This window comes from Accipiter gentilis, chromosome Z, assembly GCF_929443795.1.
Source record: "Accipiter gentilis chromosome Z, bAccGen1.1, whole genome shotgun sequence".
In the NCBI taxonomy this organism is placed as follows: domain Eukaryota; kingdom Metazoa; phylum Chordata; class Aves; order Accipitriformes; family Accipitridae; genus Astur; species Astur gentilis.
This window is the reverse complement of record NC_064919.1, coordinates 37,251,883-37,269,092: the sequence shown is the minus strand read 5'-3', so window position 1 is coordinate 37,269,092 and position 17,210 is coordinate 37,251,883. Positions and strand designations below refer to the sequence as shown.

At 36.5% G+C, this 17,210-nt stretch overlaps 1 protein-coding gene across 8 annotated transcripts in view; it reads right to left on the bottom strand.

The window, feature by feature from the left end:
- Positions 1 to 818: 818 nt before the first annotated feature.
- PRRC1 (proline rich coiled-coil 1) overlaps positions 819 to 17,210 on the bottom strand; it is a 31,197-nt gene continuing 14,805 nt past the window's right edge. For all 8 annotated transcript variants that reach the window (XM_049796475.1, XM_049796470.1, XM_049796473.1 and 5 more), the window contains 5 exons: positions 14,157 to 14,259; positions 9,385 to 9,548; positions 7,918 to 8,021; positions 5,207 to 5,309; positions 819 to 3,170 (listed from right to left, as the gene is read on the bottom strand). In XM_049796475.1, coding sequence (XP_049652432.1) covers positions 2,961 to 3,170; positions 5,207 to 5,309; positions 7,918 to 8,021; positions 9,385 to 9,548; positions 14,157 to 14,259 — 684 coding nt within the window. In that variant the 3' untranslated portion in view covers positions 819 to 2,960. The remainder of the gene's footprint in view (positions 3,171 to 5,206; positions 5,310 to 7,917; positions 8,022 to 9,384; positions 9,549 to 14,156; positions 14,260 to 17,210) is intronic.

The following is a 17,210-nucleotide window of genomic DNA, read 5'->3' as shown; positions in this document are numbered from 1 at the left end:
CACAACCCAGCAGATGGTAAAAAGCTGAACGTTATCTTAACTTGCTCCAGAACTCATCCATGCCAACTGCAACTCAGACCCTGAAAAGGGCCTTCACTCAGATAGGAAGTAATTTCAAATTTTATTGGCTTTCCAGAGCATATTGTAGATACTTTTCCTTTCCTTGGCCTCTCAGGGAAGAAGCTGAGGTCCTAGCTTTTATGTGAGGATGTTATTTTTTTTATACATAAATGAGCAATGCTTATTAAAAGGAGGGAACTAATCAAAAGTTATCAGGTTGAGACATTTCAGTTCTTGCGTGAGCAGTCAAAACTACATCAAAAGACCTTCATCGAGCCAGAGATTTAGAATGGAGAAAAACTGTTTCACTTGACCACATCATATCCCAGCACCCAACCACAAGGACAAAGTACACAGAAAGAAGAGCAGGCAGTCGGTCTCATTTTGGCATAAAGAAAGCAAATTTCTACAGGACAATAGAGACCTAAAAATTCTCTAAGGCAGGCCAGGGTTGCCTTGAAGTATGCCACATTAGCAGCCTCATAAGATAGCTGGAATGCTGGGCCTATGTCACCACAAAAAAAACAGGTACTGCAAAATGAAAAGCTGCCTTCTGCCTCTACTCTTATCACCTCTGAAAAACAGTGAAGGCCAGGGCCAGGAAAGGGAGAAAGAAAATGGAAATTCCTCTTCAGTTTTATTTTTAACTCATGCCAGGGCACATAAACCTGATGATTTCATGTTGTCTTCCTATGAATCATGGAGGATGCTGTAAGCAGAGGATAAAGGGCAGCATTCAATATATTAAACACTGCAAATTGAAATTAAAATAAAAGCAAAGACACCTTTACTGAACAATGACAAACAGAAGTCCCTGTATCATCCTTTTTAGTTTATGATACAAAGAAGTGCTCCCAAGAACAGACCTCAAGACTGCAAGAGTCAGGTTCTATGTGTTTTGGCTTTTTTCAGACAACATAGGCATTTAAGTATGTGCCAAATCTGTAACTTGACCATGTAAATATAATTTCAATAAACAGATCTTTATCAGCTATATTAAAAAATAAACCTTTAAAATAGATACAATCCTCTAGGAAAAACATTTATTCAACTAATTTACAGAGTAAGCCAATTAAGGCAAAATATATTACTTGGAGATAGGCTTTCACTAGATACAAGTATGAGCTGGCTTAACAGTATATTGTATATAAAAATGTCCTTTGAAAGCATCTAAGAAAGGTAAAGGCAGAGCAATATAAGCTGAAAAACTGCTTCTTTAAGGCAAACAAAAAGTATTTGTTTAATCTTTGTTTCTTAAAAAAGTATTATTACCAAAATATTTTCTTCACAATTACTTCCATATTTCTAAATAAAGATTGTGTGAGCATGGATAGAGGGCATTTATAGCCATGAAAAAAACCAGACACTACTGAAGACTTATATGAGAAACAGTGAGCTCATGCATCAAGAAGGCATTTAAGACTTAAAAATGTTTAGAAAACCCAGGATAGCAAAGCAAGTGATACACATCTCATCATTTTCCACATAAAATTGCTGACAACAATAACTTGATAGAAGAAAATACATAATTCCATATAAAATATGAAGTTTGGAAGCACTGGACTAAATCTTGTTGTTGAAATTGTTGAGATAGGAGCCAGCAGGAGCAGGGAGGCGATTGTTCCTCTGTACTTGGCACTGGTGAGGCCGCATCTCGAGTACTGTGTTCAGTTTTGGGCTCCTCAATACAAGAAAGACATTGAGTTGCTGGAATGTGTCCAGAGAAGGGCAACCAAGTTGGTGAGGGGCCTGGAGCACAAGTCTTATGAAGAGCAGCTAAGGGAACTGGGGTTGCTTAGTCTGGAGAAAAGGAGGCTGAGGGGAAACCTTGTTGCTCTCCACAACTACCTGAAAGGAGGCTGTAGTGAGGTGGGTGCTGGTCTCTTCTTGACATAAGAGACTAGAGATAGGAAGAGAGGAAATGGCCTCAAGTTGAGGCAGGGGAGGTTTAGGTTGGGTATTAGGAAAAATTTCTTTACTGAGAGGGTTGTCAGACATTGCAATAGGCTGCCCAGGGTAGCAGTTGAGTCACCATCCCTGGAGGTAGTCAAAAAGCATGGAGACAAGGCACTCCAGAACATGGTTTAGTGGGCATGGATGATGGTTGGACTCGATGATCTTGAAGGTCTTTTCCAACCTAAATGATTCTATGTGTTTGTGGTACCTGATCTAAAACCCACTAAAGCAATTTGAAATTTGTCTAGTGTTTTAATTGGACATGAATTTCATTACTGTTACATAAAAAGAAAAAAGATGCAGCATGGAAAATGAGATTTCAAAATTATTTAGCAATGACTTCAACTAATGGGGCATGGGTTTGTGCTCTTCTTCAGCTCAATGTTACGTGTTATAAAAACTGCTCAGTATCACTCCTGAGAACTTCTATACAGACACCAAACCTATGAGTTGTTAAGTACCACCTAAGCACAGGCCCCAAGAAAACATCTAATACAGAAGGCAGTCTCTCTGGATTGAAATGCATATATAGCATACATGTTACACTGTCAACATGTTTATATTACTAATATAATAGAAATAGCTAAACAATGATCCCCTTTTTAAAAAAGTATACTAACCAAAATATCTCAGTAAATGCCTAGTAAGGTGTCAAATAAAAGCACATTCCACTTTACAAACTGTAATGCTATTTGTCCCAGTTATAAATATACGTTTGTTCTGATTTTCTGTTTTGTGAATCGTCTTGAAAATCACATAGTAGTTAAAAATTGCAATTGCTCATTTCTACTATTGGAAACCACCTTCACTTCTTAAACAGTAAACTACAGTTTACAGCTAGATTACAAATCTGTGTTGAATCCACTGAGAATTAGAACATGCGGCTTTCACTTCAATTCTACAATCAAAACCAGTATTCCTCAGTGTCATGGATCAGCCTTCTTTCAAACGGTCCTGGGTGGTAAGTGTTGTTTGTACATTCCGGCTAGAGCCGTAGCTGCACTGTAGATCATCTGTCGACGGGACATGCCAGTGAATACCATGTGCCAATCAGTCCTGTTGACGTTCAGTATACTCTTCTCAAGCACTTCACCCACGGTCACCAACAGGCCTGACCATCTCAGATTGTAGTCCTGAGGAGTGAGACTCTTAGCCTGTGTAACATTTTGAGAAGTGATTATTGAAAGAGTTCAAAATAAGTAGTTTTATTTCTATCTTCACCACTACCAACTTTTGGAAGTAATCATTCTTATATCAATAGGACTACCTGGCAAATTAAAGGGTAACAGAATCCAAATTTCAGACTGCTCCATAATTTGCCTAGCCAATTATACTTTTTGGATTTGTATGTGTCATGATCCAAATGACATCTGAACAGTATAAAACTAAAATACGATGCTTAAGAGAGTAAAGACATTCTGCTGTTACCAGGAAAAGATTTCTCTTTTAAAGTAGCCAACAGATGGAATCAATAATGATACATATTTATAAAATGACTATCCTCCAAAAGTTTTAAAAATGGTTAAAATGTCCCTCTGAAGCAGGCAAGTAGCCAAAGACAAGAAGCAAGCTGAGCCTAGCAGAAATGGAGGACTGAACTATTTACATGAGATCACAGAGGGATTACATACTGTAATTCCCTGAACTTGGAAGCAGAAGGGAAACAGTGGGAGAAGTATCACCGCATTTATCTGGTCTGATGCTTATCCTAGGCAGCCACCTCTGGCCACTGTAGCATACAATGAAGGGTAGAAGACATTTAGCCTCAGTAAGACTGTTCTTAGTATTACTTCATAGCATTCATTGCACATTGGGCCAAGTTCTTTATACAGACTTTATTTTGACAAATATTTGAGTTAGTCTGTTTCCTTTGCATGTACAGCAGATCAAAGGTTATTAGTGTGTTCCAGCCTTCCTAAAACTGCTGTCTTGCAATTGTAACAGCATATATGAGTTTGTTAGCGTATGCAGTCTGCTCCAATATCAAAATAACTTGTTGTTATCAAGAGGTACATAAAGGCAGATTTCTTAAGGAAAGGAACAGGAAAGTTTCCTTATTAGTCAGAACATATTGGCAGTAAGAAGAGCGCATCTAGCTCCAAGTACGGACTGAATATGTGATTATGATATCTCCATTATGCTTGACAATTGCACAGAACTTCATAAATTAATTCTTTAATACTTTTACTGCTAAAAATCAGTAAACTTCAAATAAAAAAACCCCAACCCACAACCTTGCAGTAGTTTCCCATCATGGTTGCAATTTCTGGCTCAGCAAAAAAGATGACACCTGGTCTCTTAACAGAAAAATGTTCTCAAAACAAGCCCTCAAATCCACATTTTTACCTCCTCAAATCAAGCAATGTTTAGAGTTATGAACAACCATGATTCTCATATTACATGCTCAGAAAACTCTATGCCATTGGTAAAGACATTAATAAAAGAGCATCTCTTCTACACAGTTTTACCGCTATTTCCATTACACAGAACAATAAAACAAATTGCTAGCAAGAATTCTGAGGAACATAATTGCTTTTAATGTTGCCTCTATTAAATCTTTTGTACTGTGAATAACAAATAACATTGTCTGTCCAACACATACTTCTTTCTCTGTTCTTAGTCTGAAATACAACTGTACCATTGCTCGTTTTTTTTCCTGTTGTAATCTAGATTTTGCTTAAAGATATTGGACTGGATTTATACAAACATATTTCTTGCACACCTCTGAGAGAAACCTACTTAAGCTGCAAAGACCTCCTTCCACACCTGAGGAAATAAGAATATTTTACCTATGTAAAGATTCATGAGGGTTAATTTTGAGTCACTGAACCAGACTGATGACAATATTTCAATGATTAAAGCTATATTTCCTTTTTGAGGGAGTACTTCTTTGTGGTTAATTTCTTCTTGTAATATTTCCTTTTCATTAACAGGAAAGTAAAACTAGTGCTTCCAAGTGCCATGTATTGCAGAATGAGACTCTTGATCAAGAATTGCTTTCCTACAAATGCCTAAAGATTTTTAGGTAATACATAAACGTGATTCAAAAACAGGTTTTATCCTCATTTCATAAATTAAAACATTCAAGTGGAGTACCTGCCAATAAGAACTGACATCATAAATGAAATTAAAACTTAAGTCTTATGTCTCAACTGTTAATCCAACATTGGTAACAAAACTGAAAACTCACCTGCTGAACATATTGCAAAGGCACTGGTGTTGCTTGGGTAAAAGCTTCCAGATGAATCCCATGAATTGGATCTTCAATAATCAGACATCCAATATCAAACCATCTGCAATGATGTGCAAGTTACTTTACTTTTGAGTACTAAGTATCACTCAATTAAAAAACATGTTAGCAGCTGAATTATGACCATTTTACAAACACTACTACAAACGTAGTTATAACATAATAACGAGTTTAATCAAAGTGTTCTAGTATTTTTCAAGTAAAATTTGTATATATAACTTTTTATATATAGATATAAAATTATAGTGCATCTCTATGCATGTAAAATACATAATATACATAAAAACATATGAAATACATGAAACTTACATATCAAAGAAACAAAGAAAGGTAGTGGGGTGGGCATGTGTGCAGATACATTCTTCTGGCCATATTTATTATGCTACAGTTTTCATGGAATCTTTGAAAGAAAGTTTCTCATTAAGATAACCTTCCCTAACAATTAAAAAAGAAAATAAATAACCATTTATCATTCATGTTCTATATTCAGAAGATGTTTTGGTATGTCTAATCCTACAACAATCATTTAAATGGTTTATTCAGAGAAAAACTTCTGCACCTTTCAGAAAATGTGGTCCCTGCTGTAGCAGATACAGTAAAGGCTATTGAAGCAGTACCCAAAATGGTTCCCTATCTAGGTTGTAAGAACTTAAAGTCATTTCTCCCTATCAACAAAACTAACAATACTGACACAATCCAAATAAAACGAAGGGAAATGCATCATCACTACCTCACTGTATTCAATTCCTGTAACAGTTACAGGAGAAACACACTCCAGGGAAAGTACAAACACAAAATCAAGGCCACGAATCATAAAAGATTTAAAAAGGAAAATATTATTGTAGTTGTGGTTTCATATGTAGTCTACACGTGTCCACATATAAATTTTATTTTATTCTTTAAAGCACAGGAAGCAAGGATGTTGTAAAAAGAAATGCAAGACTCCAATTTTAAGAAACAACTGGCTGGGCCATATAAGCTTCATACTAAGAGTTTAGTGGAGCAAGACAGGAAGAAGTACTTCACTTGCATCATCTTTGTTGGGCAGAACAGAGCTCGGGAATGCTCTGTGATAGAGCACTACCTCACTTGCAACTACAAAAGACTGTTGTGAAAGCTTCATGGTTGAAGTTAACTTGCTCTCAATAAAGTAGTTAGAGTCTAAAGGGTAAAATACACATAAAGGAGTTTGCAACCTTTTCTGCAAATAGTATTCAGGACATGCAACAGGAAGGGGAAGTAATGTCCTTCAGCTCTCTGATGGACAACTGAGAAGTTTAGCTGTGAGCAGTGACTGATCTATTAAGTGTTAGGTGCAGAGCTCTTAGTGTTGGTGGGTGGTTACTTGGAAACTCCTCTCCTTCGGTCATGAATAAGTATGGTAAACAGTATCAGCAAAACACTGACTGCATCCCCTGTATTAGAACTGTAACACCACAATGCTCACTTCAGAATAATAATTAATCAATTACTAGCACCATGACCTATCATTCCACTGCAGAAAAAAACAGCAGCCAAAAATAGTTCAAATGGTTTTTGTAACACCTTGCAAGGAAGCTTTCAATGCTGTCTACTGAATAAAAATTAAAGCATGCATTAAGTAACTCTGTTTCTACTGCAACTAATATTGAAGATCAAGATGTTCTTGGGGCCTGTAATGTGTGGACAGAAGAGTTAGCATTCCTTTCAAAAACACTGTAGTCCTGAGTGAGCTTTTTCATGTCAAGTACTTTAAGCAACATTTTCAGATTTAGGAATGAGTAAATTCAAAGGACAAGAACAGCAATTATTTTGAAGCAGAGATCTCATTGTTATAGTTACTCCTTTGCGGAAATATAATAAAACATCTAAATCAGAATAGATGGAAACAAATGCTCAATAAAAATTAAAGCACTTCCTAATTCTATTTACTTCAGAAAATTCACCATCCATCTTCCACTAAGGATACTAAATGTACCTTCAAAAATGGAGCAAGAGCAGAGTATGTGTCAAAAAAATAAATCAAAGCCCATCGCATGCACAAAAATGCAAACATTAGAAAAGAGCTATTTAATTTTGCCTTAAGAAAAACATGACATTGTCCTTAATGTTTTGGAATTTTTTAATTATAAAGCTACTTCAAGGACTGTCAAAAAGCATGTTACAAAATCAAATTGTAACATATTTGAAAACACCATTGTTAAGTCTGTGCAATGCAAATTAAAAATATTACCTTTTTGGTGAAAGGAAAATAGATTATATATTATCTGATAAAGTCATATTACTGCAAATGCCAGAACATCTCCCAATATACTTTCTGAACCAAATACAATTTCAGAGGAAGAGAAGAGTGTGCACACAAGAGTGAGCAAACTACTATCCAAATTCCAACTTCTGCAGCTCCTTAATTTTGTCAGTTCAGTATAACTTCATTATGTCTTTATAATGTGAATCTTGAAAAAACTGACAAGGATTTTGTATATTAAAGTCTCAAGATGTCTGAATAAAAACAGCACCAAAATCAAGTCTGCCAAAGCAATACTGAAGACAGACTCTCTCCTTTCTTCTGCTCAGAGTGATACTGTCAGCAACTCTTTATAGGCCCCTTTGAGTCAACAAAGAATATTCCTTCCCACCTCCCCCTCCCTCAGGAATATATTTACAATTCTCACTTGTCAGGAAGCAATTCCTCAATGAAGTTTTCTACTGACACAGCAGGCTGTTTTTCATGTATTACTCCTGTCCGACGCAAGCTGTCTATCCTTTCTTGGGCTCCCTAAACAGTAACATAAGCCATCAGACATTCTCGTTGAATCACAGCATAGCACAATGCCTACAGATGAATGCAAAAAGAACTCTAGAACACACTTTTCAAGTTAGACAGAAAATATGAGAGATTTTGAATAATGACTCTTATTTCGATGTTAGGAAAACAAAAAATGAAATCCATGAAAAGCTGTAATGGAATCTCGAACAGTAATGAAAACTATGATAAAACTAATTAAATATTTTTAGTTTATTATTTTTCCATGAAAAAGACCTAGATTAGCATGCAAAGAATTCCTAACCTGTAACTGTGTCAAGTTTCACTATTAGTTAAAGCATCAGTATATATTTCTGTTACTCACACCGACATTTTTGCAGCTTAAGATTTGTTGGGGTTAGATCCTTTAAGAGCGTTGGACCACCTTTGTAAGACCAAGGGAGAGAATCTCTTTGTTGTGGTACCTATCCAGCTAAGACATAGCAATCATTTGCTCCAAACCTGTTATCACTCTGAAGTTGTAATAGAAATACTACTGCTGCTACACTGTAGTAGCTAAACAGGTAAAGGAACATATACATTACCATCCTTTATCTCAACATAAAATTTTATCAGCTAATATACTGCACGAGGATAGGCTTTACTTAGCTGTGAATACTGCCACAGCAGTTAGGAGAAAAGAATTCCTTTTTAATGAGTAAATTATTTGCTTACATTTAAGAAACGGAATACTACATAGTTGTTTTCAGGGGTTTTAGTTATTGGCCAAGGAGGTCGTTGCACGTAGATACACCAGACAAACATGTACATTTTTAAAAGCTGGTGAAACAACCTTTGCTAACTCTTCCTCTGGGCCGGCACAGCTGTCTGCAAGGCTGCACGGTGAATTCTTACTTTTAAAATGTAACATAAATCTGTTCAGTAAGATGCCTGACAAGTGTTGATCAAACTTTCTTTGATCTACAGAATTAGGAGGGAGACAACTCTCTCAAAGACTGTCTTTTAATTTCTAACATTCCCAACATGGCCTACTGGTAATAGATGAAGAAGAAATGCCTGATATACTTTGAAAGTACAGTAATATCACAATATATGCTAGATGTGATGGCAATCAATGACAGTACAAGAAAACTGACGTAAATATTCTTCATTTGCTGTGCATGTGTTTGCAAAAAAACCCCAAAACTATTTAAACAAGCAGCTTTAAACTCATCTAATGACCCAGACAGCAATTTTTTTTTCTAAAAAACATGAAATGTTTATCCATCCCACAAATTGACCTCCTCTTTATGGAAAGTCAGATTCTTCTGGGCGAATGTTTCCACACTCTCTCTTTGCATTGGAGGTACTTTAGTACTGTTATATATCAACTTACTTTTAAACCTGCAGCATAGCCCACAGGTTGGGGTGCAATGTTAGACTGTGCAGCCTCTCCAGTAACAACAGCCATTCCAAAGACTTCTTGAAAGGCATCTCGAATTGCTGCGACTTCTACCTCTTTATTAGAAGTAACCACTATGTCCAGTTCTCCCCCAGTTTCTGTAAAATACATATATACATATGCATTTATTTTTCTTCACTCCCATTATAAGGTAGTTCAAATACATTCTACATCTTAACAGTATGCTTCAATTGGTCTTCTTCTCATGCACTGTAAAAAAGTTCTTTTTATGCAGCAGAAGTAATTTAAGTTAGGAAGTAAAAGTTAGATGAATAACTAAGTGATTCATGGATGAAAGACAGACAACAAGAACTGATAGTTGTTCAGCACCTGAAAAAAAAGCCTATCACTCATTTAAGATGATAATTCATGGATTTAGGAGAGTAACTCAGACGTCCATTTCTAAGGATGTTTTAGTGTTCTGGGAAGTGGTAAGAAATGTTTGTGTGCCACACAAACTCTTCCTTATGAAGGGGACCAAGAACACAGATGCAGTTCATAAAATCCAGTGAACAGCTGTCAAATTATGTAAGCTTTAAAAGAAAGGCTCACATTACTTTCTAGCTGTCCTTGGACTGTGAATTTCAGTGTCATTTTATTGCCTGTCTGTGTCCCTACAGCTCTATCCTGTTTTTAGACATTAAATATCTATGGAACTAAAAATTTGTAAGTATTTTTGAATGATTTCCATATGGTGGTATCTCTATAAAGAAAGATGAGTTTTCACTAAGCTTTTTTAGAATAAAACAAAACAGTTCATGAATTAAAAGAAATCTAAAATTACTACAAAAGTTTGATGAGTTCAATTATACCTCACATCTGTCTTTATCACAGCTGGATCATTTTTATTGTCAAACAATTTATGCAAAACCATTTCATAAAACTTGTCCCTGCTGCGACAAGCTTTCTTAAGAACAACTTAAACCTTTTTCAGACATGGAATATGACATCAGAGAAAGCTGCATAAGTAAATTGCATCAGCAAGTGTAAAGGACAGATTGCTGGACAACATGCCCAGAAGCAGGCACTAGAAGCAATAGCCATGGTCATGCCTCTTGTCATCCTTAGTCCAATGGCTGTGGATGATGGAGGAGTACAAGGAGAAAGGACTACAGAAATCACCAGATCTACTGTCATTTACCATACAGCATCTCCTCTTGCTTCTGCTGAAGACAGAATATTGAGCTAGATGAACCACTGGACTGGAGCATCTATTCTATGAGGAAAGACTGACAGAGCTGGGAATGTTCAGCCTGGAGAAGAGGCTCAGGGGGATCTTTGATATGTACACATACCTGAAGGGAGGCTGCAAAGAGGACGGAGCCAGGTTCTTTCCAGTGGTGTCCAGTGACAAGACCAGAGACAATGGACACAAACTGAAACACGGGAGGTTCCATATGAACATCCTGAAAAGCTTTTTTACTGTGAGGGTGACTGAGCACTGGCACAAGCTCCCCAGAGAGGTGGTGGAGTCTCCATCCTTGGAGATACCCAAGAGCTGCCTTGACACAGTCCTGGGCAACTGGTTCTAGGTGGCCCTGCTGAAGGAGGAGGGTTGGACAAGATGACCTCCAGACATCCCTTCCAACCTACACCACTTTGTGATTCTGTGATCCAACAGGGCATTTCTTATGACAACAACACTAGCAAACTAGTAAAGAAACAGCCCTTTAACCTCTCATTTTTCAGGCCCACTGACTGTACCAAACCATGTTAAGCTACCTCTTGAAAGAATAAAAGAACAGAGTCTGGTGGTTTTGCTTCTAAACACTAACACTCCACCTAATTACACATGCTGCCAAAGTCTGCAGTATTTATCCTGATGTAAGAAAAATTGCTCCATTGATAAAAAGCCTGAAACTTAAATTTTAAAGAAAAGAACAATTTATTCTTTGGCTCATATTACTTTGCAAATGTCAGTTATGAGAAACATTATGTTTTTATAAAGAATCATCAGATATATGCCAGAACAGTAGTAAAACATTCTATTTGGTTTTTAGGCTGTTTTTTAACCTTTTATTTATGAATTGCTTTACTGAATGGAATTGGGTATATACATTATTGAATTTGGGCAACTGTTTTAAACACTAAACACTGGCTAACAATGGAATAAAAAATTAGGGAGAGTATCTTTTTTTCATTGATGACTTCTTGATAGGAATCAAGTCAACATAAGTAAATAAGTTCTTAAAATTGAAAGCAGGCTTTTGCTGAAGTCATGTTTGAGTGCTCAGGGATAGAAAAACTGTTAAAGAGTTTTTAATGCAACTAAAAACTAACCCATAATGTACCTAGTAAATTACTGCATAGTAACTTAAGAAAGGTAGCTGTGCCCCATGTTTGTGTATTGCAACAGCATAATACAGATTATGTTCTTTTGTGTTAAGGATCATCATATATCAAAAGCATATCTGTGTTCATCACAGATACTACACTGCATTAAAAAGAAACAATTTGTGACAAGATCTGTCACACATTATGGCAATATGGAAATATTAAATAAATATTAAATATATTCTAAAATTTAAGAATTGACATACTCTGGTAAATTCAGAGACAGAACTGTCACATTAAGTTAGGCTTTAACACTTGAACATGAAATTTGATTACACCCTGTGTATTATAAAATTAAATGACAGTTCCACATACAATTTAAGATTCTCTGTCATCTTTTGTTATAAAAGCATTGATGTTTATGCTTATAAGGTGACCATTTCCTGTGCAGACAGAATTTTTTTATTCCAGGTGCTTGCCTCAGATGACATCTTCACAACGTGCCAACAAAAACAGTTCATCTCTTTTCAACAGAGACTACAGAAATACGATTTGGTCATATGAAAAAAAAAAATTATTGAACAACCTCATCCAGAAGCTTTGGTAATTTCAGGCTTTGGCATGACAAATCTGAAATTTGTTTGGAATTGCAGCAGTGGGGAGAGAGCAGAGAGAAGTGGGGCCACTTGTGGCAGACATGGCTTTTGTTGATCAGAAAACATTTCAAGAAGGAAGTAAATACTAAATTTACAAATCTCTGCCCTATTTCCACAACCTGCAACTAGAAAAAAGAATGCAATATATTAATGGCCAAGATGTATACAGATGCTTTCCTTCCAACATGACTTCAGAGAACCTTGAGATAACCACTGACTTTGCTTACACTAACTGAATCTTACAAGCAAAGCATTTTATTAGAATTACTTTCTCCTCTAGGTAATGTTGTTCTGTCCCATGAATACTGTGTCAAACTATCCAAACTGTCACTGGATACTGACAGAACCTATTTTGAAAAGGGATGGTCATGACTGCAATAGAAACCTTAAATACAGTTCGCCAAATTCTGCATAATCAACATTTACTGTAGCTTTGCATTGCATCCCACTAGTCCTCTCAAATACTTGCTCAGTTGCCGGCTGGCCTTCTCACCAATTTCAAATCCCACTACCTCCTCACTAGTCAGTTGCTGGGGTATTTTCCCTTAAATGTAGGACAATTAACTACTCATCAATAATTAGGTCATCTTCCCCTTTTATTCCACATATTGTCCACTGGATTAGTAAAATAGCGAAGAAACATGTTTAGCTGGATCACAGAGTAAGTCCAGCTGAAAAACAGGTCAGAAAAACAAAATGGGAAAACATTTTAATAGTTTCTTCTCAGCCTTATCAGTTTCCTGACCAGCTTCATCTACATGCAGACAAAGGGCAGTACTGGCACAGCTAAGGAGGAGGACTCTTTACCAGACTGCTGGAAGAGAAAAAAACAAACCAAAAAACAACAACCAAACAAAACCAAAACAACAAAAAAACCCAACCAACCAAAAAAACCCCAACAACAACCCAGAAAACCAAACCACCACCCTAGATAAATTTTGTCTTTTGCTTCCCCATTTTAATGAAGTACAAATCTCAGGTCAGTTATATGTGACATGCAATGTACTTCCAGTAAAACAAGAAATGATGAATACCACAATGCTTCTCCTTCCTATTAATTTTCAAGATGCAGTTGAAATGCTATGCTTTTCCTTCCAGGCTCAATGTCCAGCAGTACTTCAGACTTCATTAGACCATTTTAGAATTTTAATGTTCCTACTAACTGACTCAGGAACTGCTTCAAGTTTGCTGAATTTCCTAAAAATAGCATAAATACTATTAGACTAGAAAGGTGGAACAGCTGAAAGTCAGAAGAAAGCCTCAAAAGCTATGTAATTACCTCTGTCCTATGCCTCTCTGAGTATGCCTCCCTTTTGGCTTGTTTTAACTTTAATGTGATAGCTTACACAGTAGTATTTAAGCATGTGATCCAACAGAAAACCTACAGTGTATTTTAAACTCAACTCCATAAGGCATAAATAGAGACACAGTAAGAGAAAACAGTAGGCAACTTAGGGATCATAGACAACATCTCTTCATTGTTTTTTTTTTCTTATAATTTCCTCACCTTTCACAATCTGAATCAAAGGTTATTACTATGCCACTATCTGCACTACAGCGTAATACAAAACTCAAATGAACCTCAAGACACATATAAAAAGTCAGCCTCCAGAATGAGAGTTTCATTGGACAATACACTTGAGAAATCAGTACAGAATTGTGACTTTGAATTAACACATTACATATACAAACTTCAAGTGTAAAAGCAGTGTGCTATTATATTAACCCCTCTTAACATATACATGTATTACTTAATGGTTTGTCACAAATACTTACTGATGTATGGAACCATGCCAGGATCCAGCGTTGTGATCATGGTCTCCACTGAATGCTTGGTTTTATCAAGAACAGACTTCACCATGGGATTCTCAGCTACACCCTAAATTTAAGCAAATAGATTTCCATATTACCTGCTGGTTTTTTCCCCAAGAAACTCAAAATGTTACAGTTAAAACCCAAGCAAACAAAAAACGAATATGAAGCTGCTTTGTGTTTTTCTTACCACATTTACACTATACCTATTGTATCTCACTACTCAGCACAAATGCTACAGGATATGACTATCAGTGCATGACTTGTGAGTTACAACATAAAGTTCAAATACCGTCTTTACCACACTCTTCTGCCACACACTTGATATAGTCCCACTCTGGGACCGGAAGCCTTGAGCATTTAGCAAAGTTGTAGATTCCCAATGCTAATTATAGGTATCATCAGACTTGGTAGCTAGGTTTAGACTGTGATAACTCAAGATGAAGAGTCTCTCTTTTCTAAACTTCATAAAGATGATAGGATCTATTTTTGAATGGCCCATTACTAACAAGTATTTCTAGAGCAAATGAGGTCAAAGTCCTCAATTTATAAATAGATTCTAAGCACTGCTGGAAAAATGTCCTACATTCTCCAGCCAAATCATAGGTGGAGCTGCTGACAGACTTAAAAGTTCATTAAATATAAACACAAACACTGTCTTGTGTCTTGCAAATAGCCTTAATGAATGTCTGTATCTTGTCAAAAGTTTATTTAAATTCAGATGAGATCATAGGGTGAAAGAAGGAAGATACCAATGCTGAATCACTGAGAGATAATGCACTGGAAACTATTTTACAGAAACCTTTTATAAAATTTCTTTAGTAAACAGACTGCTTTCAGTCTAATATTAAAACTGCATATGCTTGCATTTGTTTCACTAAATGACAAGCTTTACCTAGGACAGCACTGTGCACATACGTTTTTCTGGGAAGTGCCCACTTAATACATTCAACACTATTTCAGAGAACTGCAGAATCAGAGTAGTTTTAATTACCTGAGAATAACTTTTGCTCAGCAAAGCTTCTTTCCCATAAATCACAGAATGGTTTGGGTTCGAAGGGACCTTAAAGATCACCTAGTTTCAATCCCCCTGCCATGGGCAGGGATACCTTCCACTAGAACAGGTTGCTCAAAGCCCCATCCAACATTAGAATGCTTTCTATTATCTTTGTAGCAAGCTTAAAGAAAAAACCCCCACACTTCTACAACTACTGAGATACTGTATAGCTACTAGGAATGACTATCTTATCCTATGCTACATGCTAAATAGTTCATTACTGGGTTCAGGTACTCTTCTCACCACTGTGCAAAGCACTAAGCCTAACTGTAGAATTTGGTAAAGAAAACAAAACAATTACTCATTCCAGCACAATTAATCTTTTTCAAGCCAGAGCCCACTGTAGCCACTTGTTTCTCATGAATATAACAAAAGACTTTTCTGAACAGTTGCATTCACTGACTAATATGCATACTCTTATGACTACTCATGTACCCACAGGATGACATTAAGAACAGGGAAGTTTATACTCCTCCTTCATCTCTCTAACAATTTGAAGTTTGTCTGTTGTTTTAATAAAAACTGAGTTCCTCAGAAACATTTTAAGTTGGAATTTCCAGTTTTAGCATCTCTCCAGTAATGCAAAGCCAAGCAGTACTTCTCCAGTCAGCAGCCTGGCTACTTATCTAACGTAAAGTCATTATACATCTCCTGCAGATAATAAGGTTCCCCAGTAGCAAGAAGCTGCTTCTTCTGCCTATGGAAGATGCCTTTAAGTTCACCAATGTAGCACAAGCAGGGAGAAATAATCTGTAGTTTTATACCAATGCAAAACATGCAGTTACCACAACACTGTGTACCATAATGCAGTTAAGTTTGGAATTTCTACCGAGTCAATTCTAAGTCAACATAAATCCAAATTGCTCAGATGGAGAATCTTCCACGTCAGCAGAGCACAAGCACAAAGCTTTTGAATATTCAGGTCCTGGCTGTCTTCATTGCTCAAACAGACAAATATGCAAGCTGTCAGGTCCAATGACTGCAAAAGTATCCAACTTTGCCTCTGATATATTATGTAGAAACCAATCTTAGAACTGCTACAAGACTGCTCAGCCATCTTTGACAGATCAAAGGAATTGAAACAGTCTCATTCAATTCTAAACCATTAATTTGTCAATTTTAGATTGTCACATTCTTGGATATTATCTAGCTTGAAGGAAATATGGAAGAAAAGTGTATGATTTCTTAAGAACATTAGAGGAAAAAGGGTAGTTCAAGAACAGAAATAAAGGTAACTGCTGCAACTGCTGTGTAAGTTCTTCAGCAGGGAATCCAGGATGCATTTCTGTAATAATTACCAGTTAGTCTCCCAGATTCTGGCTGATCTTTAAAAAACACAGAGTCTGATGTGTGCTTACAAATATCAAGAACTTGATGGCTTCAGTATAATTGATGATTCCTCATTCTTCCACCTAGGAAATTCTCAAAAAGAGGTCACTGAACACACAGGGCACATGGAACACTTAATACTTCAACCAAAATCTAGAATTTATCATTGAAGTCGGTGATAAAGACCTTCTCCATAAATACAAACAGGACACCTTTTGGATCCTATTGGTATAAAGGCAACAGTAATGTGGATGAGATTGGCTTTTCAACTAATTTGCACTGCAAGCTCTGGCACTTTAAAAACGGCTACAGAATCATGTTACAAGAAAAACGTTCTCTTCTGGAACATTACTGTCTATTGCAAACATTATGAGGAATATGATGACTGACAGAAGGACAATGTTATTTAAAAGAACAAAGAAAGTGTGTTTTTATGATCATGAGAGGCAGCTCTCCTTGAAAAGGGCAGCATGACAACTCTGCTCTTACTGTACTGATGGAGGATTAATCTTGCTTTTTAAGAATGTATTACTGTCAAGATGTATATTCCTGAAGTAAGGGGAGGGCTCAGTCTGCCATGTCACACACAACTTTTTCTCCTAGCTTTTCATGTTCAAAAGGGATTGAAAGTC